The sequence below is a fragment of the Talpa europaea genome (assembly GCF_964194135.1).
Source record: "Talpa europaea genome assembly, chromosome: 4".
NCBI lineage: Eukaryota > Metazoa > Chordata > Mammalia > Eulipotyphla > Talpidae > Talpa > Talpa europaea.
The window spans coordinates 141,385,192-141,411,412 of record NC_140070.1 but is presented as its reverse complement, the minus strand read 5'-3'; the positions used below and the strand labels follow the sequence as shown (position 1 = coordinate 141,411,412).

The 26,221-nt window shown below is 53.4% G+C and overlaps 1 protein-coding gene across 3 annotated transcripts in view; it reads left to right on the top strand.

Annotated features, from left to right (window-relative positions):
- RUNX1 (RUNX family transcription factor 1) overlaps positions 1-26,221 on the top strand; it is a gene marked incomplete at both ends in the record, with an annotated part of 213,886 nt that overhangs the window by 125,725 nt on the left and 61,940 nt on the right. For all 3 annotated transcript variants that reach the window (XM_084231753.1, XM_084231752.1, XM_084231751.1), the window contains 2 exons: positions 2,217-2,470; positions 8,480-8,636. In XM_084231753.1, coding sequence (XP_084087879.1) covers positions 2,217-2,470; positions 8,480-8,636 — 411 coding nt within the window. The remainder of the gene's footprint in view (positions 1-2,216; positions 2,471-8,479; positions 8,637-26,221) is intronic.

Sequence of the window (26,221 nt, the reverse complement as noted above, 5' to 3'; positions counted from 1 at the left end):
CACGCAGCCGCCGCCCAGACGTGGCGTAAAGCCCCAGCGGGAGGAAACAACCCCCGAGCGCAAACTGCAAACACAGACGGTGCCGTGGCGACCGGCGACCGCCGCCCCACCGAGGGAGTCAGCGCCCCTGCGCGGCAGCTGCCCGGCCGCCGGCCCGCGGGGGACCCACCCGCCGAGGAAGCGGGGGCTCGGCCGCGGCGCCCGGGGCTCCATCCCGCTCCCGCCGCGCCTCCGGGGCGCGGGCTCCTCCCTCCGGCGGGGCTCCGGGCGGGCCGGGGCTGGGGGGCCGCGCGCGCGCCGCGTCCTCCCGGGGCCGGCGGCCTCTCCTGCGCCCCGCGGGCTCGGGGCCGCCGCGGCGCGTGTGTGCGGAGCCGCAGGGCCGGGCCCGCGCCGGGGCGGGGCCGGGGGCGCGCGGCGTGGCGCGCGGGGGCGCGGGGCGGCCGCGGTCTCCACCCGGCGCGTACAGTAGCGCGCGGCGGGGGCGCGCGGGCCAATTCCAGGCGCCGGTGGCCGCGGCCGCGCCCCGGCTGATACCGGAAAGGCCCGTGATTGGCCGGCGCCGGCCTATGCAAACGAGCTGAGGGAATGGAATTCCTCGGGCCGGGCTTACAGTAAAAGCACGTTCATTTCCAGGCACGCTCATTCATAGCGCCAGCGGGCCAAGGCGGGACGGGGCCCGCGGCCGACCCAGCCAGGGCACCACGCCGCCCGGCCCGCGCCGCCAGGCACCTTCCCGGGGCTCCCGGGGACGGCGGCGGACAGCCCCGCGCGGCCGCCCCTGCGCCACCTGCACCGGAGGGAGCTTCGATCTGTATTTTCTCCTTCCACTTTTGAATGAATTGGTTTCTTGGCTGGTGGGTCCACTTCTCTCCTGGCCGTGAACTTTTCCCCGGGTGCTCGCGCTGACAACCGGAGGAGAACGCGCGCCGGGCCGGGAGGCGAGTCCTCCAGGGGGGTGTGCGCCCCCCGCGCGCGCGCGTAACTCGAGCCTCCTCCGGTGCGCTCGGGTCTGCGCGGCGGGGCCTCCCCGCCGGGCCCGCTCCACCTGCTGCGGTTTCGCGGTGAATGTGGGCACTTGCGCGCCCGGCAGTTAACCGGCGGGCGCTGGGGCGACGTTGGAGGAGGATCGTCTCGCTGCTGCCCGGGTCGGGGCTGACTCACCGCGTCCATGTAGACGGTGTCTGGCTCCGGGAAGGTGCGCGTCTGCGTGCGTGGGACTCGGCCGCTGCTCAGCTCCCCCCAAACCTCAGGAGCACCCACCCACTTCACCAGCATCCCCAAACCCAAGTTCTCCGATGCGGAGGGCTGCGCCTCGAGTGCCCCGGGCCTGGACTGTGTCTTTTTTCAATTAAGCGAGCGCGCTTTGGAAAGCTGGGTTTTGGGAACTGAGCGTGTCGCCAGCATTTCTGGCGAGAACATGACAAGTCCTTCCAGCCCGGCCGTTCTCCAACTACTGAAGCTGATCTTCAAGGCTACTTAAAAAATCTGCAGCAACATTAATGGATTTCTGTTGTGTTTAAATTCTCTACAGATTGTGTTGTTAATATTTTATGAAGGGAAGCATATGTATGTATTTATATATATATGCACATACATTAGCACACCCTTTGGAAGTCGGAGCTCTTGCTTTTGAGGACTGAAGCCAGTTTTGCATGATACGAGCGCCGTCGTTTATGGAAGACACGCGTGTATTTTGTCTTGCGCTGAGACTTTAGGCAAAAGTCACTTGGGGAGGGGGTAGCGAAGCGAGAAAGAAACGGACAGGCGACCGACCACGGAACGTCCCCAATCTGTGTTTGCTGGCCCTTTCGCTCTCCGCCTTCAGCCTCTAGGACGCGCCCGGGGATTGTGCCTCCAGCAACTTTTATAACAGCCGCGCACTGGACTTAACCTCTCCAGGCTGGACTGGGGCGCAGACACGTCCCTCCCCAGGCGTTTGCCTCTGGATTCGGGGGGCCCACGGTGTAAAGCGCCGGGCGGTCGGTTGCTAGGAGCCCAGCCCGGGTCTGCGGCCGAACGGCCGGGCCCGAACTTCCCCTCGGGACAGTTAGCAGCGCGCCCCTCCCCCTGCGCCCCGCCGCCGTAAGAGCCCCTCGGGCCGGCGCGGGCCTCGGGGAGCCGCCGGCCGGAGGGAGAGCCGCGCCCGCGCCGCCGGGGGTCGGAGCCGCTTGCAGAGTCCCCACTCAACCGGCTTGTTGTGATGCGTATCCCCGTAGATGCCAGCACGAGCCGCCGCTTCACGCCGCCTTCCACCGCGCTGAGCCCCGGCAAGATGAGCGAGGCGCTGCCGCTGGGCGCCCCGGACGCGGGCGCCGCCCTGGCCGGCAAGCTGAGGAGCGGCGACCGCAGCATGGTGGACGTGCTGGCCGACCACCCGGGCGAGCTGGTGCGCACCGACAGCCCCAACTTCCTCTGCTCCGTGCTGCCCACGCACTGGCGCTGCAACAAGACGCTGCCCATCGCCTTCAAGGTACCCGGGCGGGCGCGGGCGGCGGGGGCCGGCGGGGGCCGGGCAGCGCCCGAGGGCAGCGGCCGGCGGCGGCGGGCGGGGCCGGGACCTGGACAGGGGCCGGCGCGGTCCCCACCCCGGGCGCCCGCGGTCCAGCCCACCGCTGCGGAGACGCGGGGATGCTGCGTTACCCTGGAGACCCCGGGGTGGGGGCAGCGGCGGGGCTCGAATCATGCCAGGCGGCCCCAGAGGCGTCCACGGAGGACGGGCGGGGACACCCCAGCACCCCCGCAGGGAGCCGGAGCTTTGGTACAAAGTGGGGAAGTTAGAAGCCGGCGGGGACAAGCCTGTTCTCGGGCTTCTCCCTCTGCCGTGACGCGCAGATGGAGGCAGGACGCAGCGAGAGACACTCTGGTGCCTTCGGGTCAGTGGATGTAAACTGACCAGGAGACACCGTCGGGGCGCCCACCCCGCCCCCCCGGAGCAGCCCTATAGGAAGCAGCCTGTCCAAAGTCCGGGGCGGGCGGAGATAAGTTTGCAAAAGTTTTCTGCCGGGTTTTTGCGAGCTTCCAGCTGCCTCTGCGGAGCCTCCGTAGCGAAATCCTGGTTCTTTTCCTGGAAGCCCCGCGGGCGGCACCTGGGGCTCACCTGGGCGAGAGGCGGCCGGGGCTGCCCCGGGCCGGGGCTGCTCCAGGGGGGCGGCTGCGGGGCGCCGGGCTGAGCAGCTGCAGGGGGCTCGGTTCCCTCCTCACCCCTGAGCCGGCCTCGCTCTGAGCTGCCTTTAAAAACCTTGGCCTTCAACTGGGATGTATAAACAACCCCGGGCGTTTTTAAACAACGACTCCACCACTCTGGCAGCAGCAGCAGGAACGGGGTTCTGCGCTCCTCGGGTCTTGCTGGGGGTGGGTTTTAGTACAGTCAGGGCGGTCGGGCAGTTCCTTTTTATTTAAAGGGCTAAGGCGGGTTAGGGGAAAAAATACAAAGCTGTAAAGAGCAGACACTTTAAAAAAAATCTAGTAAAATATTTGTGTCCTTTAAGGGGAGATTAATTTAATATCAGCTCTTTCTGGTTCCAGGTTTAGGCTGGAACTTAATCGCACTATAAAAATTAATGTTCAGTTTTTTAAAAAAATACTGTCACTTTTTTAAAATAAAAATTCTTTGTTTTTAAACTTTACCCACCTTCCACATTTAGATTAGGATTTCTAAAACAAAACAAAGGCGCAGTTGGCTGTGTCTCTAGAATTGCCTCCGATTTCTGAACGCAGAGGTTTTGAGGGGATGGAATGAAGCTAAATTAGGACTCTGCCCTTCCTGCCCCTTCCTCCAGTGATGTAGCTTAGGGCTGGGGGCCCATTTCAGTTTTAAATTACCTGAATCCTGAAGCCCTTTACATAGACAGACCCGGCTGGCAGATTCCCCTGCACTCGCTGCGTGAGCGGACCAGTTGGTTGGGCCCTGAGGTCACTTTCAGATAAACACAGAGGAAAGAGAGCAAGTTGATCAGCAGCCAAAAGGTCATTTACATCAGGTTGCCCCGGACACACTAAGGGTTCTGGGGCATCTATGGCTTTCTTTGGGGTCAATCTTCTGAATCGCTCCTCTTTAGCCAGGAAACCCACCCCCAAAACACTAAGTGATTAATAAAGAATTGTTCAGGAGTCAAAGTGATGTCCCGTCTCAAGACACCACATGACAAGTGTTTGTTCCTCTAAAGGAACAGCAGAAGTCATCTCCAGTGCTTTTATGAGCCAGCCAGAATTTCTTTCTAGCAGAAATCTTCATAAGTATGGAGGTTTCCTTTTAAAATTCACTCAAAAAATCATGTTTATTTTACTAAAGGATAGTTCATAGGCTGTTAAAAGAACAAGGTGTAAAGCCCTTGAAAAAAATTCAAGGGGATCTTGAGAGCCTTTGGGAGAAAGGACAGGACAGCAGAGAAATCAGCCTGCTTGATTAGTACCTGTCACCACCCCGGTCCCAGGAGCGAGGCCTTCCTGGAGGAGACCTCCCCTCTGCTGAGTGGAAGGAAAGGACAGACACAGTTTTCAGTGAAGGAAACCAGCGCAAAGTTTAGGGAGAAAATAAGCTGAACTTCACAAAGTACTGTGTTCTGTCCCGGGCTTCTCCCTGCTCTTGTTCTGCCAGCCACTGCCCTGGGCATTTCTACAGAAATGATTACTTTAAATTTTGGATTTTAAATAAGCCTCAGAGAATCTGCTGACGATTACCAGGAAAGAATGTCATTCTCTGTAAGAGGGAGGAGAAAATGTGAACCCATGCTACCATTTAGATGCTATTAAAAGAGATGTTAAGTGATTCTTGAAAAATCTGTTAAAATTCTAAGGGTAAATACACTGCCTTAATCTTTGAAACCACGGGGAGATTTTAAATTACGTGCTTTCCTTAAAATAGATGAAAATTATCCTAGTTGCTTTTCCTGGGCCTGAAAATGTCCCCATGCCCCAACTTCTCCCATGAAAACACCTTTATTTTTTACTATTGAGAGAGCTATATTTTACTATTGAGAAGTCTTGCAGACAGAAGCAGGCTGAAAAGCTGTCTGGCTGACTTGGGCTTTATTTTGCAATACGGTAATATTACAGTTTGTTTATACCCTCCTCGTACACCAGTGTCCATCGGTATAAACCTGCCAGCAGCAAGTTCAGAGGTCTGGGATGCTGCGGGTGATATTCCTTTTATAAGAAGGAAATAAGCAATGTTTGCCTCAGCAAACTCGTGAGTCGTAGCGATGGGGTAAATGTCGTCTGGACTGTATTCAGAGTTCAACTCCATAATGCTCTTTGAGACGCTGGAAAATTAAGGGATTTGAAATAAATGAACTGTATCTGTAATTCCAACTTAGAGTTGGTTTACAATGCCCATTTCAACTGTGACCCAGAGCAGTGTTGGGAGGTGTGTGTACTATAGAGGAGGGCTGATATTTTGCCCAACTTCCTGATGCTTTAAAAACAGAGAAGTAAAACAAAATATGAGATATGCTTTGGCCAACAAGTCCCTTCTTGTCTGTTTGGCCTGTGTTAAAATGTAAATGTTTGTGTCTCCTTACCCATTGTTTATAGCTTTTCATTCCAGTTACTTCTTTTTTGCTGTTTGAAGTTAGATTTTGAAAATTGTCTTCCTATTAGCAGTGAAAAAATCGGTGTCAAATTTGTAGACATGTTAGTTTTAAAATAGAAAATATTTTTTGACCTTGCCTAATTAGGCTTGTTAATGATCAGATGACACAGATTATTTATATAATTTTTCTGGATTTCATATTTTTCCCCTTCCCCCCACCAAAAGAAATCCCTCTGAGATCAATAAAAGGCCAAATCAATGATCTTTGGTTACCAGATATCTTTCAGCCCTGCTATGATATTTTAAAGAGAGGAGAAGTTAAGTTCCTGATTTCTTTAGTCTTAAATTCCCTCATCAACAAACTTTTCTTATTTAGCATCTTGATCATATTATTCTAGACGTGTCCCTACTCAGTGCAGGTGTCTGGAACGGGCCAAATTACTAACAAGGGTGGTTTGGGAAGCATGAGTGAGTCCTGGGTCTGGAGCACTGTGATAGGAGCTAATTGCAGGCGGTGATTTAGGATACATATTGATAGTTCTAAAATAAGGTTTACATACTTGAACATCTTTACAGAATCTGTCTCAATGATGAGTTATTCAGTTTGCAAACCATGCCGTTGAGCCAGTCCCTGTATTCGTCCTACAGGTGGAATTAAAATCAAGAAGCCAGGTCATCACAGGGAAGGTGGCACAAGGAAGTAACAGTGTGTCTTCGAGGGGAGTATTTCAACACTGGGAGCTAGTTTTACATAGGAAAGTGAAAATGCTGAAGAAAAAACAGTAGGAAAAATTTTAAGAGACAGAAGAGAGCAGAATAAACAAGCATATTTTGTGGGACTAGAAAAAATGGTAATAGTCACTACACGACTGATTGGGGAGATGTATTTCAGTGATGTTTTTGAAACAAAAGGGAATTGTCCTATTACTGCTCTTAATTAAATGACAACAAACACTTATAAATGGGAACTAAATACCTAATTAGAGGTGCTTGGGGAGTAAATAGCTGTGTTTTTAAATCTCCTTTATAGAAAACATGTCCAACAAGTGGATGGAAAGGGTTAGAAGGAAAGATGAAAGGCCTGGCCTTGTTGACATGCAAGTTGGATAAAAATAGATGAGGAAAAGGCCCACAGTTTGTCATGAGAGTCCACTCTCCTGGTATTGGCTTGGGGTTACCTCCAGCCCTTATAGTGAGTGAGTTCACTTCCCTGTCATACTCCTCACACCCAGGAGTGAACATCGTACTGAGTAAAAGCAGTAGGTGGACCCAGATGATGGGCCAGGGTGGTGGCTAAGCAGGCACTGGGAGGGATTTTTCAGAAACATGGCTTTGCCATCACAGAAGTGAGCCTCTGACAGCCTTATATACAAACAGGAAAAGAAGACCAAAAAGATGAGTTTTACCCCCCAATTATGTACCAATTATGAGGTCAACATCAAGAAGTGGAAGACAGGGGAAAAAATAATCACTGTAGAGTGCTTTACTCTCACAACTCAAAAACAAAACAAGATTATATTGCTGGAAGGAATAACACAAATTTCTCTACTGAGAAAGTACTCTTAAGAAATAGCAGAGGGCCTCCCCAGTGGCGCAGCGGTTGAGCGCTGGGCTGCGAAGCTGCCCGCAGCCTCTGCAGCGCCAGTTCGATCCCCGGCCACCGGCGAGGGTCCCACATGGCACGCAGACCTCTCCTGCCGCCTGCTGTTCCCCTCAGCAGTGTACTTCAGTCCTTTTGCCTGCTCTGCTCCCCGCTCTGGCTCTGGTGAATTCTCTCACCATCGCGCACTGCTGGCTGTACCCAGTGCTTGTATAAATAAATAAATAAATCTTTTAAAAAAAAAAAAAAAGAAAGAAAAAGAAATAGCAGAAATGACATGAACAAGTACAACATGGGACATTTGGATTTGAAATTCTATAAACTTTTAAAAATAGAAATGAGAGAACTAATATAAATGTCCAGGATAAGAACGTAGTTTCTAGAAGGGTCAAGTGATGCCCAAGAAATGGATACTGTTACAGGAAGCATCTCGAGGCCCTGCTCTTTAGCGCATGTTACTGCTTTTTATGACCCTTGTATCAAAAATATTTATTACCAGTTTTCTTCAATGGTGCTGATAAGAATCCATTCCTCTTCAATTACATGAAAGGGGTTCCTCTTCAAGGTCAGCGGGCTTTGGAGAAAACCTCGGGCATCTATCAGCAGGTAGTTCACACATCTCAGGCTCCAGATATGAAAAAGCAACATAGTTCCACTCCCGATTCAAAGTTGCGCATCAAAGTGAATACTCCTTTGAGGTCTGTGCATTTAGTGATTAGTAATAAGCAAACAGGAGGTTTCTGATAATATTCTTTTGAGTGGGGAGGGAGAGACTGGTAGCACAGAATTCAGTGCTAGCGAAAATCAGATGATGGAATTGAGGAGGTTGACAGAGGTGACCTGCCAAGGGACTTTAGAATCACCCAAGAATTGTCAGCATTTCGGGTATAAAGATGGAATTTAATTTTAACAGAAATCAATTTAAGCACATCAAGGCCAAGTCGACCCTGTAAACCTTGTCAGGAAGGGTCTGGGCAAGTGAAAGATGGGTTAGGTTATAAACTTAAAATACAAGCTGTCCTGTGTCTCAAACATTAAGAATTAAGGAGAGGAGATGGCATGTGCGAGCAGTCTCTCCGTCACGGTGAATCTTGTCCATTTGTGCTGCGTAACCACATGCAGCTCAGGAGGTGAATTTTTGGGAAATGTTTTATGATATGAAAATTTATATTGCATCATGCATGATGGAATTCAAAGTAAACCTTCCCACTATTTTGCTTCACGTTGACTACAAGTCCTTTGCAAACTGAAAAGAATCACAACGTACTTAATTTTAGAACAGTGACAGCCAAATAAGGCAAAAGCTTGTGACGTGCAATGTGTGCCTTTGTCCCTTGTCTGGTGTTTAGGTGGTGGCTCTGGGGGATGTTCCAGATGGTACCCTGGTCACAGTGATGGCGGGCAACGATGAAAACTACTCAGCCGAACTGAGAAATGCTACCGCCGCCATGAAAAACCAAGTGGCAAGATTTAATGACCTCAGGTTTGTCGGTCGGAGTGGAAGAGGTATGTACCTGTCAAAACTGAGCTGGGAACGTGGAGTATTTACATGGCAACAAGGCCACATTTCCAAACTTCTAGAAGTTTCTGTCACGAGATGCCTAGAAATGCCCTTTCTTTGTGTCATTATTGCTATGTCAAGCTCCTGAAAAAAAATATTTATTTAACACTTACTGTTTGAAATGGAATCTAGCTTTACAGGATTGTTTTTTTGTTATTGAATTGGTGTGAGACTGATATGGAACCTGCAAAACATGAATTGTGAATGTCAAGGAAACCCTTCAGATCTTACTAAAATGTAAAACTCTAAAGCTTAAAATGAGGATTGTGTAGTTGGGGTCCTCGCTTTGATATGGAAGGGAAATCTATTCATGGAAGCCTTCAACATAGGATCACGTGCCATCTGTGGCAAGTGACAGAGCTGGGATGGTCGCTCCTTATGATTTTTTTTTGAAGTTTTTTTTTTAAAGATTTATTTATTTATATACAAGAACTGGGGCACAGGCCAGAGTTATGGGGGGTGAGAGGATTCACCAGAGACAGAGTGGGGATCAGAACAGGCAGATGGACAGAAATACACTGCTGAGGAGAGCAGTAGGCAAGACAAGAGAGGTCTGCTGCGCCATGTGGGTTGCTCCCTGGCTGGCTGGGGGATCGAACTCGTGCTTCAGTGGCTGTGGCGAGCTTCATAAATTGTGTCTTAACCCCTTGCACCACTAGGGAGGCCCCCCGCTCCTCGTGATTTGAAGGGATTTGTAGCGTATGGTATTGCAATGAGGTTACAAGGCAGCTTACCTTGCTGTTGTAAAATAGGAAGAAATGATGCTGGTGTGGTGCCGTAGTTTGATGACAGCTGAACTTCCTATTTCATGTAATTCAGATGCCTTATTGTTGGGGTGAAGAGTTGCACCCAGTGAACATTTTACTTGCTAATAATATTAGAGCCTGGATTATCCAGAGGCTCTGTTACCTCACTGCAGGTCTCGATCTAGTTTTATTTTTCTTTGCCTTTGGCTTCTCCTCCAAAGACTAGTGAAGAGAAGGAAACTTCTTCGTGGTCATCTCTTCTGGGCTTCCAATTATTTTCAAATACTGTGTTCAAATATTTGTAAGCACTTAAGTCATATTTTATAAACAGCAATAATACTAGAAGCTTAATAGAGGGAGGTAGGGGAGTTTTTTTGAAGCTCATTTTTGTTATACACTGTTGAATAGCTTATGAATAAAAGTGATTTTGAATATCATCCAAACTCTTATAATACCTGAGTAGCATTAGATGACTTTGCATTAGGGAAATAAAAAATAAAGGAACACTGAAACATGAGTAACTGCCACTCCGTGTGAAGGTATTCAAAAATGCAAGAAAATCTGTGTTCCTAGGGAATTTGATTGGTTGAAAAGGGGCGGGGGAATAAAGGCGTGTTGATTCTTTGGGCTGCAGGTTTTGCTCTCCCAGCTGTCTGGAGCATTTTCAAAATAGAACCATAGGTGAAGAAAATAAAAACTTACAGAATGATTGAAAATATATGTTCCTTGTACTAACTGTGTTAATGACAGGGTAATGCAAAGAAAATTATATCCACTTATTGCAGGCATGAGTGAGGCTATATGGTATAAAAGCATAAGTGATTAAGTGGGTTCACTTGTTATATTAAAAGTCCCCGCCTTTCGGTAAATGGAATTCACATTATGATTCAGAGATGTGTGTTTAGAAAACATCTTGAAGGCTGCAGATGAGGAGCTGGCAGAGTGGGTGAGAAGCCAATAAAAAACAAAGGTCCACTTGCCTGGGCCAGGCCTAGCAGCCCGCTAACAATCTGAAGTCAGTTCTTGTGGATTTTTACAGCGAGGAGTGGACAGCTGGGGATGCTTTGTCACTTTTCCAGAGAAAGTATTATTACCATAATGTGCACCTGGCTGGGTCTGTGTTTCAGGTTTTGGTTATAAAAGTTTGGGAAACTCTTGAGTGACCCACACCAGTGATTTTTTTTTTTTTTTTCCCCATAAGGAGTTGCAGTGGCTTTCTGGCAATGCCCAGTTAGTTGGTGATAATAAAGAATGGGATTTTGAAAGCAGCGTGCTTCCTTTCCTGGCGTGGAGGGCTTGTCTCTCTTCCCTCATTGGCTGTTTCTGTTTTGAGTGGGTGACTAATAGGTGCTTGTGTTTACTTGGGGAACAGTGAGCTATTTCCCCAAGGTGTGGATTGTTTGCACTTGGCTGCCTGATTCGTGCCAGTATGCCCTTGAGTTTGCATAAAACCCTAAGAGTAAAAGAGCTGCAGCCCAGGGTGGGCTGTCTTTGGGTGCCCCAGAGAGAGAAAATGAGCCTGGAGGCCATCAGGACAGTATCTATTCTGCAGGACTGTGCTTTCCACGAGTGCTAATAAGTGACCCAAAGTACCGGAACCCAATCGAACAGTTGACCCAATCATGGTTACTAGGTATATTGTCGGCCTCGAGGGATATTGCTTTTGTGGTTGGTCCTACCAGACGGAATGAACCATCTAAAATCCCCTTTGACTCTGTCTCATCATTTTTCTCTTTAGTCGTAAAACTCAACTTGATTGAATTATGTGATTTTGAGCTGAATTTTGATTTTGCTCCAAAGTGATTCAATAGTTCTTTCAAGTGTAATGTCAAGGTTTGCCAGATATTTTTTTTTTTTTTTTGCAATTTGCTTCCCATTACAAAGAGACCAGATGATTCTCACTAATTTTGACAATTAGTCTTAATCTTCTTCACTGAATATTTAGTTCTTTAAAAGTTTCAGTGCATTTTATTGTGTTCTTAAGACTCTCTACTAGTTTATTCTCTGTTTTTGAAAACATGCCTGAAAATATGCCATTGGCATGGACACCACGCAGTGGCTGAGAAGGTCCTGGCTCTTGACTCATCCAAACAATTCATGCCAGTTTCGCCATCTGTCAAAAGCCAGTGGTCTGATGAATTCTGCCAGGTCTCTGGCGCTCAGTTTGCAATGAAGGACAGGAAAAAACCCTCCCTTTTCTTTAGGCAGCTGCCAGTCCATGGGGATCGTAAAACCTCGGAGAAATTGCCAGGGGTTGACTATGGAAGGGTTTTTCTCTGCTCCTCAGAACTGAACTGTCTGGGTGCTGGCTGCTGTCCAGGATCTCAGCTCCTAACCCCGGGTTCAGCCTGTAACCGGGAGAACCTGCCCTTCCGGATTTTATGGCCTGGCTGACAACACAGGCCCCTAAAAAATATTGGTGAAGGTTTGAGCCCTCTGAACCGTCTTCCTTTTCTTCCCTTCCCTCCTTTCTCTCCTGCCCATTTCAGTCACGTTAAAGGTGCCTCCCGCCTTTGCAATTACCTACCATTGACCCAGTGTCCCCATGGAATCCGACAGCTCCTTTACCCCAGGAGTAGAGGGGGGCCGCTTCCAAGAGTTGAGAGGTTCCACTGAGCACACAGGTTGTTGCCTAGAACAACGGATGCTTAGTCCCCCGTTCCAGGGCTCCCTGCTCCTCCAGAAAATTGAAGTTCAGTAGCACAGAGAGTTCTCAGCGAGGTGAGTTAGCAGCCCTGGCCATGGGCAGCTGGGGCAGGTGCTACTGACCTTTTCAGTTACAAGAAAGTGTCTCATGACTCCAGCCGAGAGACGTTTAAGAAATTTTAGCAATGAAATCTGTGAGTGCTTCCGTCCCTCTTGCAGTACTTAATCAGTTGGAATCGATCAATCATTGAATACGGCTTTAGTTAATTCATTTTAGAACCAAAGAGGAAATCTAGCAGACCATATCATCAACCACATCGTAAATGGGGGAAGAGAATCCACTGCAAATTTCCTCTTGATTTTTCTGAGACTATGATTTTTTTTAAGAGTCTATCTATCTATCTATCTATCTATCTATCTATCTATCTATCTATCTATCTATTTATTTATACAAGCACTGGGTACAGTCAGAAGCGCGGGAGGGTGAGAGAATTCACCAGAGCCAGAGCGGGGAGCAGAGCAGGCAGAAGGACTGAAGTACACTGCTGAGGGGAGCAGCGGGCCGCGGGAGAGGTCTGCGCGCCATGCGGGACCCTCCTTCTGTGGCCAGGGAGCTGCTGGGGATCGAACTGGCGCTGCAGAGGCTGCGGGCAGCTTTGCAACCCAGTGCTCAACCGCTGCGCCACCAGAGAGGCCCTGAGACTATGATTTTTAATCTTCTAAGAAAGTCAGGGATCATTTTGAAAATCCCTGGAAGCCTTCTCCAAAGGGGCACACCCAAAAAGGCTTGGGTGCTCACATTCGTATACCTGCTCACCTGCTCACACAGGTTCACATACACTGTCAGCTTCCCAGGCCCCTGCAGCTGGTTGGAGGACCTCCAGGCATGCATGCACCTCCCCCACCTCACCAGCCAAAAATCTGTGATTTGGGGACATCTCCTTAATCCTGGGGGCCAGCCTAGCACCGTCCTCGGTGTCGTTGATAATTGGAAAATGAGCAAATAAACATGGAAGGGAGTCCTCTTATAGCTGGGCTGTTTGGGTCACATCAGTTTTTATTACAGCAGGACTTGGGGGATATAATTAGGGAATTAGATCCCCTTCAAACTGCTGGCCCACAAGGCTGGGGGCGCTCATCGGGGATGCATGCTTGTAGTCCCTCGAAGGGAAGCGGCCCTTCTGTGTCTCTCCTCTCATGACTGCTCAGACCCCGTCTGCAGCTCTCGCACGAGAAGCCCACACCCGGCCCGGTGAGGCCATGGCTGCTTCCTTCTGCTGGAACCCGGCTCAGCTTCTCCGTGTCCATGTTGTCCACCCCAGCAACTTCCATCAAAATAAGTCCCCTCTCCTGATGCTTTTACAAAATGAACCTCCTTCACACGGTCTGCGGTGGACGCCGGCCCAGACATAATATTTACCCTGCCACGCTCGGGTTACTGTGCATCTCCGTGGTGGCAGTTATTTGGGGTATTCTCACCCTCGAGTTATTTTACTTTGTTGGGGGGACAAGAGCGGGGAGCTTGCCTTTCCGAGGAGTAACAAGTTGGTTGCGATGAAGAGAAGGTAGATTTTTGAGGAGGGCCAGCTGCACTGGTATTCTGGCCCAGGGAGACGTGTGTTGGTGCCGGCTGTCGCTGAGAAGTGGTCTCGGTGACTCACGATACCATCAGAGCATCCAGTCATTGGAAAAGTTTGTCTGGCAACGCAGAGCTCCTTCATGGAGAACATTCAAGGTGATTAACTGCTCAGCTCCAGGAGAAAACCCTGGGCAAAGACGCGAGTTGCGTTAACATCAGCTCTCCGGTTCTCCCCACCTCGACTGTGGCTGATCTGTGCGTTAAGATGAGTGTGGACTGGGCTCTGTTTGCAGACTTCAGTCTGGGTAAATAGGATGGAAAAAGATTCCCTAAAACTCCAAGCCTGGGGGCAGCTCGCGTCCATCTTTCCCTGGGATGGCAGGTTGGGAGCTCCGTGCCTGGTCGGAGGCAGAAGCCTCTGGAGGTGGGGGTGCCCGTCCCATTCCACGCTCGCCCATAAAGAGTAACGACCCCTGCTCGCGCCCCTCTGGGCCCAAGCCCGGGAACAGCTTCTGGAAATCTGCTGGTGGGAGCCTCCGGCCTCCCGGCCTGGCCCCGCGGGGCGCTCCTGCTGGTTTTATGACGTGCCAAGCGTTTGCCGGTGATGTCAGGCCCCTTTTTTAAACCGAGGTTATTTGGGTGAACAATATTTTAGGGCTGGTGAGCAGAAGCGGCCCTTCGGCCCGCCCAGCCCCGCCCCGCCGGCCCCGGGGATCTGCCCGGACCGCAGCCCCGCAGCCCCGAGGGTCAGCAGAGCGGCTGGAGGGCCCGGGTCGGCCTCGCCTCTTCTGCTCTGGGTTGGCGAGGCCTGGAGGGCGGGAGGCGCCGGGAAGATCCTCGTAGGCGCCTTTTTTTCATTCTTAAAGAAAAATCGCCGTGGAGAAGCGGCAGCTCTGCCTGCGCCGGGTCATTAAACAAGTCGGGATCAGCCCCGCGGTGTCTGCGAGCAGGAGACCGTCCGCGGGAGCTGCGGCCCGGGGAGCGCGGGGCTGGGCGGGGGCGCGCTGGGGGCGCGCGGGGGCTTGAAGGGGGTGCGCGGGGGGGGGGCTCATGGGGGGCGCGCGGGGGGGGCGCGGGGGCTTGAAGGGAGTGCGCGGGGTGGGGGGCTCATGGGGGACGCGCGGGGGGGCGCGCGGGGGGGCTTGGCGGGTGGCACACCGGGGCTTGGCGGGGGGCGCGCGGGGGGCGCGCTGGTCCACGGGGCATGTGTGCCCCGTAGCTGCGGGGTGCGGGGAGGGGGTGGGGGCGTGGCTGTGTCTGCTGTGGGTGTGCGTGTGGAGCTGTGGGGGGGTGCGGGAGAGGCGCGCGGGCGAGTGTGTGGGTGCGCATGTGGGTACGTGTGGTGTGTGCTGCTGTGATGGGTTCATGTGCGTGTGTAGGTGTGTGCAGAGGTGTGTCTGGAGGCGCGTGGGGGTGGGTGTAATGGCAATATGTGTGTGGGGGTGGGTATGTGTAGGGCCTGTGGGTGAGCGTGTGCCCCTGGGGGTATGTGGGGGTGTGTGGATGTGTGTGTGTGGGGAGTGTATGTGTGTGGGGCGTGTGGGTGAATGTGTGTGGGTGAGCATGTGGGTGAGTGTGGATGTGGGTGTGCAAGGTGTGTGTGGGTGGTGTGGGGTGGTGTGGGGCGGTGTGTCTGTGTAGGAGGTGTAGCTGTGTGCGTGTATATGAGTGTGGGGGGCGAGCGCGTGGGAGTGAACACGCTGCGGTGTGTGGAGTGTGCTGTGGGATGTGTGGGTCTGTCCCGCGTGCTTCCATTGAGACGGCCTCTCCTGCTGATCCCCTCTGGGGACGCAGGCACCTGACCTCCGAGCAGAGCGACTTGCAGAAGCGCCTGAGGAGCGCGCAGATGTCAGCGCTGAAACCTGGCAGCTTTGCGGCTCCCAGCAGGGCCCAGGGATCTTGCTGCTGCTGGGGATTTGTGCTCAAGCCCAGGTCCAGGCAGCGCCTCCCCATTGGCCCCCACCTCTCCCTACCTGGGGCTGTGGGGCTGTTGTCAGCCTCCTCCAGGAGGTCTCAGGCCGCAGGGGGTCGAGACCCTGGCCTTCCAGGGAGTTTGCAGCGCCCGAACCCGAAGGCTGGTGGGAGGAAGCTTAGAATGGTCTTCCCGGACCCTTTCCTGCCTTTCCCAGGTGGAAAACCCGCCCTTCGGGCGCCAGCTAAATGCTGTCAGAGCGTTTCTGTTTATTTCTCCACACAGATGAATCTCTGCTTTCGCCTGCAGAGTAAGACAGCCCTTCGGGACGCAGGCCACGCACCTGCGGAGCTTGCCTCCTGCCTGGCCCCAGCCTCAGGATGGCCCCTGAGCCACGGGGAGGGGGCCAGGCTGGTGCTCACGTGGGCCTGGGGCCCGCAGAGCACAGAGGAAACCCCTGCGCATCTCAGAAGCCACAGACAGGCCAGGAGGGGGCCTGTCGGCAGGAAAGGACGTTCCGTTTTGCTTTAGGCTTTGGTTTGGGGCCTTTACACATGTTTTTCCTTAATTTGATTTGGAATCATCCTTTGCGCTGCAGCCAATTATCGGTTCTTCTGGCTTCCTCTCTCCCTGCCTCCTTCCACTCCCTCCCCATCTATGGTCCACCTGCCTGCCTCCCTCCTCTTATGCGTCTGCTTATCAATGTGGATGACAGTCTCACTGGTGGTTTCCAACTGGGGTGATTTTGACCCCCAGTGTGGAATGTTCCACATTTTTGGCTGAGCCTGGGGACTGGGGAAGACCCGCCCCCCCACCCCCCCCAGCATCTAGGGGTGGACACCTGGGATGCTCATCTCAGTGCTCCAGACTCCCCTACAACAAGCCCATCATGCACTCCGCTGCCCAGGGCTGGGGCGGCCTGCAGTAGCCCCAAGCTCGTAAATGACAAAGTGTCCCCTTTACCCGCTTCTCGAGTACTTTCTGCCGCTCTGGAGAACCATGAATTACTCCCTGCACATGGCTCGCACAGAGATGGGTGAGCAGGCACCGCTAAGCAGGGACGTTTTCTTAGAACTAGGATGGGAAAGCCCCGATGTCCTGCGCCCTGCGCCCTGGGACTGCACCATCTCTGCAGGCGGCAGCCTCTCCACCGGGACGTCCCAGTGTGAGTCAGCAGGGACCGCCAGCAGCAGTGGCAGTGCACCCCAACTCTCAGAGCTCAGCACATCCTGCGCCCCCAGCACACATCCACCCACCCGGGAGCCTGAGTTGCTGTGAGTGGACGGTGTCCAGTGGAAGCAGAAAGCACCCAGCCCCGGTGTGGCTGCTGGTGGCACCTCCCTGGCTCCGAAAGGCCTTGTCTGCACACCCAAAACCAGCATGGGGAGACTCCCAGGGGAGCTGCCACGCCCCCCACCCCCACCCCTATCTCTGAGATAGACCTGGATTTGCTGCCCACAGGCAGGCGGCTGGCTGGGCTCTTCCAGAACATCCTCCCACCTACAGTGACAGGCTCGTTCTACCATCACCTGTTTTCTAGGCTGACATTCAGAGATGGCAGCTGGGGAACGCCTGGAGAGGTGGCCCCGGGGTTCTCTCCAGGCAGGGTCTCCCCTGCCTGCTTTCTCCAGTGTTCATGATTTTGCTTTCACTCCGCAGAGACCCTTGCGCCTCACTTCCCTGCCGGAAGCCTGAAGCATGCATCTGCCTCCTTTAAGCCCCCACAGCAAAGGTGCCAGCTAGGACATCAGTTGCAGGTCAACTCTCTTGAGATTCCCAAGAGTTAAGGGTGTGGGTGGGCCGCGTCTCAGCAGGCACAGCACCAGGCCCACAGGCTGCCGGGAAGGGCTGAGGAGCAGCTGTACCCTGAGGGGCAGCCAGCAGTGGTGACTGAGCCCCCCAATTGTGGATAAGACTGAGATGTGCCCTGAAGCCCTGCCCCAGAAAGGTGGACTCCCCTAAATTTTCAAAACACCCAAGATTTAGTCCCTAGCTAGAAAGGTACATAGGGTGTCCTCAGTAACTGCCAGGGCCTGACCCCCATCAGGACTTCAAATGAATGACTGCCCTGGACTCTACGTTCTAGGCAGGAGAGTCTAGTGGTTAGTGATGACCTTTTCTGGGTTCTGCACTGAAAGTGGGGTGCTCACCCTGAGCACAATGACATGGGGGCTATATTTATTCTTTGTTTCTGGGCTGCCCTGTACATTGTTGGGGGGTCAGTGGCATCCCTGTCCTGTACATTGTTCGGGGGGTGGTCAGTGGCATCCCTGGCCTCTACTTTGTAGCCAGTAGCAGCCCTTCCTGCTGACAAACAGGAATGTATGCAGACATTGCTGAAGTTTGCGGTAGGGGGGTCACCCGAGCTGAGAACCCTGGCTTAGAGCTGTGTGCCCCTGGGCAAACCACTTGGCCTATCAGAGCCCAGTTCTGCCTTTGTCCATTTGGGGGCTGGGGAGTGAAGACTCCCTGGGATAGGACAGGTTTAGTGGCTGCCACCTTGTGTGGTAAACCCCATCACTGTGCTGAGAACTCTGAGGTCACAGTAACAGCTGACAACACAGGGAGCCGCTCCCCTGTTCATGTAAAGGGTGAGTTTTCCAGGAGGGAACGTCCACCCTTATCCTGACGGCTGGCCCTGTGCGATCTGGTGGCGAAAGGGTTATAGGCAGTGGGCGCTGCGATTTCAGATTAGCGATGGAACAGACGAAATTAAATATGGACTGTAATTCGAGGCACTGTTTTTCATGGGAAAAGAAGTTTTCCCGACGCAGCCCTTCCAACTCTTTTGTCCAAACATTAATGGCATGCAAATATTTATGATTCATACATGCCCCTTAATTCCCAGTCGTATTTTAACAATAAACACTGCGTTTTAACAATGAAGCAAAATAATCCCTTTGTCCTGTTGCTGGGCTGGCACCCTGCAGCATCACATTCTTCCTGTGGGTAACCGCTGGCTCCACCCAGGTTTAGGGGAGTTTTATGGTAGTGCCACGGCAGCCTGCCTCGGACACGACTTAAGGACACCCTGGCTGCTTTTTAAGGTTGTATCTCAGCGTTTTTAAGGTTATATCTCAGTTTCAGAAACTGCAACTGAACAGCCATCCCTGTTTTTTTTCTTTGGGGGGCCACATAGACAGGGGGGATTGATTCATCCGGCTGGTCCTGGGAGAACTATCTTCTTCCTGCAGTATCATCTTGCATTCGGCTGAAGTCAGTGGGTTCTGGATGACATGAAAGCTACGTGTCCCCCTTGATACCCTTCTGATTCATAAGGACACCATGGAAACACACACATTGTTTATGATGATGCTGTGGGTCTTGCAGGGAGCGTGATATCATAGGAGGCGGGAGCCTGCGCAGGCTTCGCTCCCCCCATCTGTACGGGGGGGCATGCCACATCTTTCATCTTTGCCTCAGACGGCTGTTGGGAGGGTAAGGACTATATGGAAAAAGGATCACATGACGTGTTACAAGGTGTTGGAAGAAGAGTCTCGGCTCCACTTTGGCCTCAAGCTTCCCAGAAGTGAGACTCTTGCAGGGAGGAGGCCAGGGAGCAGCGGGGGTGGCTCTGTCTCACAGATTCGGAAAGTTGGGGATGACACGTGGGCTGTTCCCACTGTCCACTCCTCAAGGGCAAGGAATTTCCTGTCCTCCATCCTGTAAGATCCTCTAAGAACCTCATGGGATGAGAGCACAAGAACGGTGTACATATTCCTAAGACATGAAGAAGGATATGGCATCCCGGCATTTGCCAGATGTGCTCCTGTGACAGACCGTGTGTTCTAACCAATAATCGTTCAGGTTTGAGGCATTTTTCAATCAGGGAAGTACAGTCCTTTGCTCTTTTATAAGTATTGTCCCCTGCCCCTGGAGGTCATTTCATTCATTCATTCATTCATCAGATACGCTTCATGCACCTACTGTGTGTCAGGCACTGGGCTCCCTTTGGAGGTACCCAGTCTGCTGTAAAAGAAGCCACAGATCCAGGGGTGAGTAAGGGACTGACAGTGGAGAGGTCAAGGTCAAGGACAGGGGTGATGGGAGTCAAATGAGCAGGGGCCTCTGTCATCCTAGTTTGGACATTTCAGGGTGACCGGGAGGCTGTCCGACTGCAGACATCCAGGAGAGTGTCACGCAGAGCCAACAGAGTAGGGGAAAAGCACCTGGCCTGTTGGGGGCCTGAGGGACAATCCTATGCCCAGCTAGGGTCACTTGTGGTGAGGACTGAGACCAAAGGGGCTGCCACCAGCCTTGACACCCACCTGGGAATTTCATCCAGACCATGGGGAACCAATGGCTCCGAAGCGGGATTGGCATCACTGATACAGATTGTCCAAAGATACAGTAAGTCCTCACCTGACGAGCTCCGAGGGTTTTGGAAATGTCAGTTTTAAACAAAATCCCATATACCGAAACCAGGTCCTCCAGTAACATGGTTTGGTCTGGTGTTGACCAGGATTGTTTTGTTTTGTTTTTTTTTCCATTGATGTTATAACAGATGACTTTGAAAAAAAGGACAGTACTGTTGTCCTCTTGGATTGCAGACGGAAGAGTGGAAGGGTGCTGGCCAGGGCTTGCGGGCTTGGGGAGGCATCTAGAAACCAGTTGTCCTTGCAGGCAGCCTCAGACTTGCGTACATCCAGGTCACAGACACCCTGTTTGGTAAATGTCACTGTCCCTGGAAGTTGGGCCCCACCAGGCCCTCCCTCGCACACCCCCAGCCAGGCCTGGAGTTTCCCTGGCCCTCACCCACCACCCTCACTGCATCCTGCCAGACAGTGGGTATGCTGGGTGTTTGACGCTCTGGACCGTGGGCACGTGCAAGGTCAAGGCTAGGATAGGCTGTCACTATGTCTCCTGACCTATGTGATCTTGAGCCTGCCGGGTAGAGACTAGGGGACATGGGTGTTCAAACGGCGCTTCTGGAACAGGGCAGCATGCATGGTCTTGGCCTCAACAGGGCTGTGAATTTTGCTTCTTGGTGGTATTTGGGCTAAAAGGATTAAAATTTGGTTCCATAACCCAGAGACTCAATTATATGAAGATAAAAGGGAAGATCAGAAAAAAAATCGTGACATTGGGAGAGGAAATGCAAACCAATCACAGGAGCATGCTGGTGCCTTGGGATCAGATGAAGAGTAAGGCTTGCCATCCCCTCCTTGTGTAAAGCTGAGTCACACCCAGGCCACCAGAAAGGAAAGCCATGGTTTGAAGTGAAATCAGATAACATAAAGAACCAGCCATCAAACTGGGAGTTTGCAGAATAATTCATTGATCCACTTATCACACATTTTTGTAAGATTTATTTTTATTTATTTATGCATACAAGAGCTGGGGTACAGGCCAGAGATGCAGGGGGTGAGAGGATTCACCAGAGGCAGAGCGGGGAGCAGAACAGGCAGATCCACTGAAACGCACTGCTGAGGGGAGCAGCAGGGAGACAGGAGAGGTCTGCTGCGCCATGTGGTAGCTCCCTGGCTGGGGATCAAACTGAGGCTACAGTGGCTGGCGATAGCTTGATAGCACAAGACTTCAACCCCTGTGCCACCAGGGAGGCCCTCAAACATTTTTTATGGCTTCAGAATGGAAGATGCACAGATTAGTAACACACTGTGCTCATCCAACTCATTTTTTTGTTTGTTTTTGTGGGACCCTCGCCGGTGGCTGGGGATCGAACTGGCGCTGCAGAGGCTACGGGCAGCCTCGCAACCCAGTGCTCAACCGCTGCTCCACCGGGGGAGGCCCCATCCAACTCATTTTTATGCAACCTCTCCAGAGAAAATACGTTGCATGTTTTAGGTTTTCTCTAAGCTATTTTTCACACGATCCATTCTTCTAAATGAATGCTCTTTTATGGGAAATTCTCAGTATTTCAAGCTCCTGACTTTCAGCCGATTTTCAGAGGTTGTCCTCAGGCTCCCCAGCTGGCTTTTGCCTGTGCAATGCAGGGGCCGCTGGATAAAGGCGTCTACAAACCCAGTGCCCTTTGCACACGAGTGTGTCTATACTGCATCACAATTTCAGCTCAAATTTGGAGAAGCCAGAGAATTCTGATCAAGTGGAAGCACTGGAACCCTATTGAGAAATCCCCCCTCCCCCCAAAAAAAAACCATCTAAATGGCTTCACTGTCCAGAAGAGTGGTGTTTGGTGAGGAAAAGGAAGAGGCACAGGAGCATGAATTTTGGCTGATAGGTTTTCCCAGGAGAAAAGTGAGAACTGTTAAGTTCAAAATACCCCAAATTCAGATTTCTCCCAAAATCTGAGGGTACCTTGATTTCAATAGTTATCTGTGCTCACACTGAGACCTGCAACATAGTCAGAAAAATCTTCCTGCCCCCACCAGACCCTTCTGGCGTTCCAGAATTTGCAAAGAGCAAGATGGGACCTTTCATTGGCTTCCTTGCATTTTTTTGGCCTTTAACTTTTCTCACTCTCTGGGTGGCTTAAAGTGAGTGAGCACAACTGACTTTGCTGTAGAGACGGCGGGAATGCGGGCACAGGAGAGTGAGTGGAAAATGTTGAGCTGATGAGGGAGCTGACCTTCCCTGCTCGCTGCTTCCCTTTCGTGACAGAGGGCGGGTTTCACATCCACCGAAACTGCCCCAAAAAGGAGAAGATGAATCACCCCAAGGAGAGGGACAGAAAGAGCCTGATGACCCGGGAACCCACAGAGGCAGATTAGCCACCCACAAGCCAGACCCAGCACTGGGGTGACAAGAAGACAGGCCCCCCAAACGCCCAACGGCATAGGAAGGCAGTACAAACCTCCCCCTTTCGGCCCTCTGCTTCTCCCCCACTCTCCGGCCATTTGAGAGCAAGGCAGGCGCACCTTCCCTCCACCCTGAGGCTCAGCCACTTCCCAAATGCGGGTGGAGGGGCGTGTGTTCAGGGAGACTGTGGGGCCACAGGGTCTGCCCTCAGCTTTATTAGACCACGGTCAGCTGTCAGGTTCCCAGCCCTTGGCCCATAAACGCAGAGACTAATAAGCCCGGGCCTGGGGTGGGTGACAGCCTCGCCTTGGAGAGGTGGTGCTGTGTCCAGGGAGACTCACCATGACTTTCTTCCCAACTAAATAAAGCAGTTAGCATTTCCCCCTGGCATTTGCACAAACACACTGGCTGTGAGGGGCCGACACATGCCCCGCAGGGGAGCGCTTGGCCTGACTTGTTGATAGCGCGGATCAGCCAGCCACAGTTGTGCCTTCCAGAGGCGCCAGCTGGCAGGGCGGGGGAGAACTTGAACTTTCAGTTCAAGTTGAATGTGCCATTTTCCTCATGGGTCTCCAGGCCCTGCTGGCTGCCCCCTGCTGTACCTTGGTGTCCTGGACTTCCCAGAGGAGGGGGTGGGCCTGGAAAGGCGGCAAGCCCCCCCCTCCCCTCCCGCATGAGCTTGAGGCCACAGGCTCCTCCTCAGGGCTGCCCACAATGCTGGTCTCCACGCAAGCATGTTCATCATTAGTGATAATTAAACTGGTCTTTACTGACTTGGTCTTTGTTTTAACTGACATGACACTCAGAGCAGGAAGGACTAGGACCTCCATTTTACAAGGCATTGAGGCCCGAGCGGTTCAGCAGTTTGCCCAGGTCACCCGCTAGGAGGTGGCAGAGCCAGCAGGGATTAGTTGTGCTTGAGAGTCCGCTCTGCTAACACCCCTCCCCCGTGCACTTCCGCTGCCTTGGACTAGGGTGACCAGTCTCTTTTCTTCTGCTGTCCCAGGCGTTGAGACAAGGCAGGCCACCTCTCTCCCTAGCCCTTGCTTCCCGCCTTCTGACTCAGCCCTGGTGTCTGTCCCTCCTGGCAGCCCCCGCCCGCCACACCGGGGCTTCCCCTTGGGCTTGCGAGGTCTCATGTCCCACCTGCCTTGCCTTAGCTTCCTCCGCTCTGATCCGCCCACAGGGCACCTGTGTCCCGCAGCTGGCCCTCTCGAGAGCCAAGGCCGCGGCCCGAGCAGCAGGCGCAGGGTCATCTGGGTGCTGGCCAGGACCTGGCTTGCCAGCAGGGCCCAGGCCGGGCGCAGGGAGCCTTCCCCAGCGGGGACTCACTCGAGGCTGCAAAGGTCAAGTCAGTCCTCGGGCCCGACCTTCCTGCCCTGCGCCCTGCCCGAGGGGGCCGCCTGGGCCGGGGTGATTCAGCCCTGCGCTCGCCTTCGCGCTCTGACTTCTCGTCTGGCTGCAGCTTGCTGGGAAAAACACTTGAGAGTCTTTTGCGCTCCACACCCACGCACTTAAAATACCAGACCCATAGTTCATTTTCATGAGGGAATTTTGGCTACGAGAACGTGCTCCTCGCGCCACAGCTGCCTCTTCTGCGTGCAGGTGCCGAGCGAGAAGGGCCAGAGTCAGAGCAGGACGGGGCGGGGCGGGGCGGAAGTGGGCGGGGCCGGAATGGGTGGGCGGGGCCTGTGGGTGGAGAGGGACAGAGTGGGGAGGGTGGGCGGGGCCTGGTGGTGGGCGGGGCCTGTGGGTGGAGAGGGACAGAGTGGAGGATGGGCGGGGCTTGGTGGTGGGCAGGGCCTGGCGGTGGGCGGGGCCTGTGGGTGGAGAGGGAGAGAGTGGAGGGTGGGCGGGCCCCAGTGGTGGGCGGGGGCCTGGAGGTGGGCGGGGCCTGGCAGTGGGCGGGACCTGTAGGAGGGACAGAGTGGATGGTGGGCGGGGGCCTGAAGGCGGGCGGGCCCCGTGGTGGGCGGGGTCCGGCGGTGGGCGGGATCTGTAGGTGGAGAGAGACACAGAGTGGAGGGTGGGCGGGGCTTGGCAGCAGGTAGGGTCTGGCGGTGGGCGGGCCTGGTGGGGGGCGGGGCCTGTGGATGGACAGGGACAGATTGGAGGGTGGGCGGGGCGGCGGTGGGCGGGGCCGGCGGTGGGCGGGGCCGGCGGTGGGCGGGGCCGGCGGTGGGCGGGGCCGGCGGTGGGCGGGGCTGTGGAAGAGCAGATGGACCCCGGGTCCGGCAGGTGGTCCGCGATGCCAAGCCACTCCTGCCCGGTCCTGGTCGTGCGAACATGCAGGAGATAGAAGGCAGTGTTTTCCCAGAGTGGAAAAATGTCACACACACCTGTGAGAAAACATCATCACCTATTCCCGGTGTCTACAAGGTGATAAGCAAACACCCGGCCTCAAAGCGGGGGCGGTGTCCGCAGTGAGGTCCCTCGCCCCTGGCCACCGAGCCTCGGCACTGCCCGTCCCAGCGCCCCGCACCTGGGGGCGGGAGCTGCTCGGGCGCCTCCTGCGGCTGCACGCGCTGGAGGGCAGAGCGAAGGCTTCGTAACCTCGAGCGAGGGTTTCCCAGACCCAGATGCTTGGGTGGAATTTGTCCGAGTTAAGCAAGGGGCGTCGGTCAGCGCAGGCCTGCCAGGCCGGAGGCCCAGTAAGAAACGGCTTCTGATGCCAGCCCGGGCCTGCGCTGCGCCTCCAGTTCAGTTTGGGTCCATTAGAGTCGCTAGAGCTGTTTTCACTTTGGGGGCGATCGGGAGATGGGTGGGCAGTGGTAGAACATGGGAAAAGTCCAGATTCCTGGTGTTGGTGACACTGAAATTCCAGGAAGAGATTTAGGGCCTGGGGGCAATCATGAAGCTCAGCGAGCACAGGCCGGGAGATCTGGCTGCTGCTGCGTGGACCCGCTGTGTGACTTTAGGCAAATAACTTAACCTCTCTGAGTCTTAACAGGCTTTCGAGCCCGTTAAGAACACTAAAATCTATCCTGTGTATTTCATGAAAATGTTGTGAGGCCCACATGACATAGTAAATGGAACAGCCTTTGAACGTTGTAAGTTCTAAACAGACCTAAAGATATGAATCTTAAAAAAATGACTCTGTCTTTTAGGAAATCAAGAATGGGATGGAGGTGGCCGGGCCACCCAGTGTGGGAGCGTGTCATGGGGGCTAAATGCACAGGTGCCTGGAGAGATGTTGTCACCCGTAGTGTCAACCCTGAGCCCTGACAACCGTTGGTGTTTGGTCTGGGTAGAACAGTGTTCCTTCGAAATTCATGTCCACGTCAGAATGTGATCTTATTTAGAAATAGGGCTGTGCAGGTGTCACCAAGTTAAGGTGAGCTCTTACTGGAATACAGTGGACCCTAAATCCAGGGAGACTGGGAGACAGAAGAAATGGCAGAGGAAAGAGTGTCACGTGATGAGGGAGGCAGAGACTGGAGGGACAGGACTACAAGCCAAGGAGTGCGGCCACCCCAGGGGCTGGCGGGCAAGGAAGGATAGACGCGTCCTTAGAGCCTGCAGAGGAAGCACATCCCTGCCAACACTTTGGCTTTGGACTTGAGCTCCAGAACATGGAGACAATGCACTTCAGTCATTTTAAACCACTCAGGTTGCGGTCATTGGCACAGCTGCCCTAGGAAAGGAACACAGCATTTCCATGAAATCTGCAAGGCCTGAAGTTGCCAGCCACAGGGAATGCACCCAGGAGCTCACACTCACCTACACAGAGATGGGTGCCTGGGAGGCTGCATTCTCAGGAGATAGCTTCAGAGTTGAAAGTGATTCTGTATGTATCCCACAAACCCTCCAAGTGCACGCCAGGAAAGGGATATGGAGAGAGCAAATCCTTTGCATAGGAGCTCGGGTCTCCTAACTTTCTTGCTCACTTCACCCCCTGACCCCCCAATCCTGCACACTCACAGACGCAGA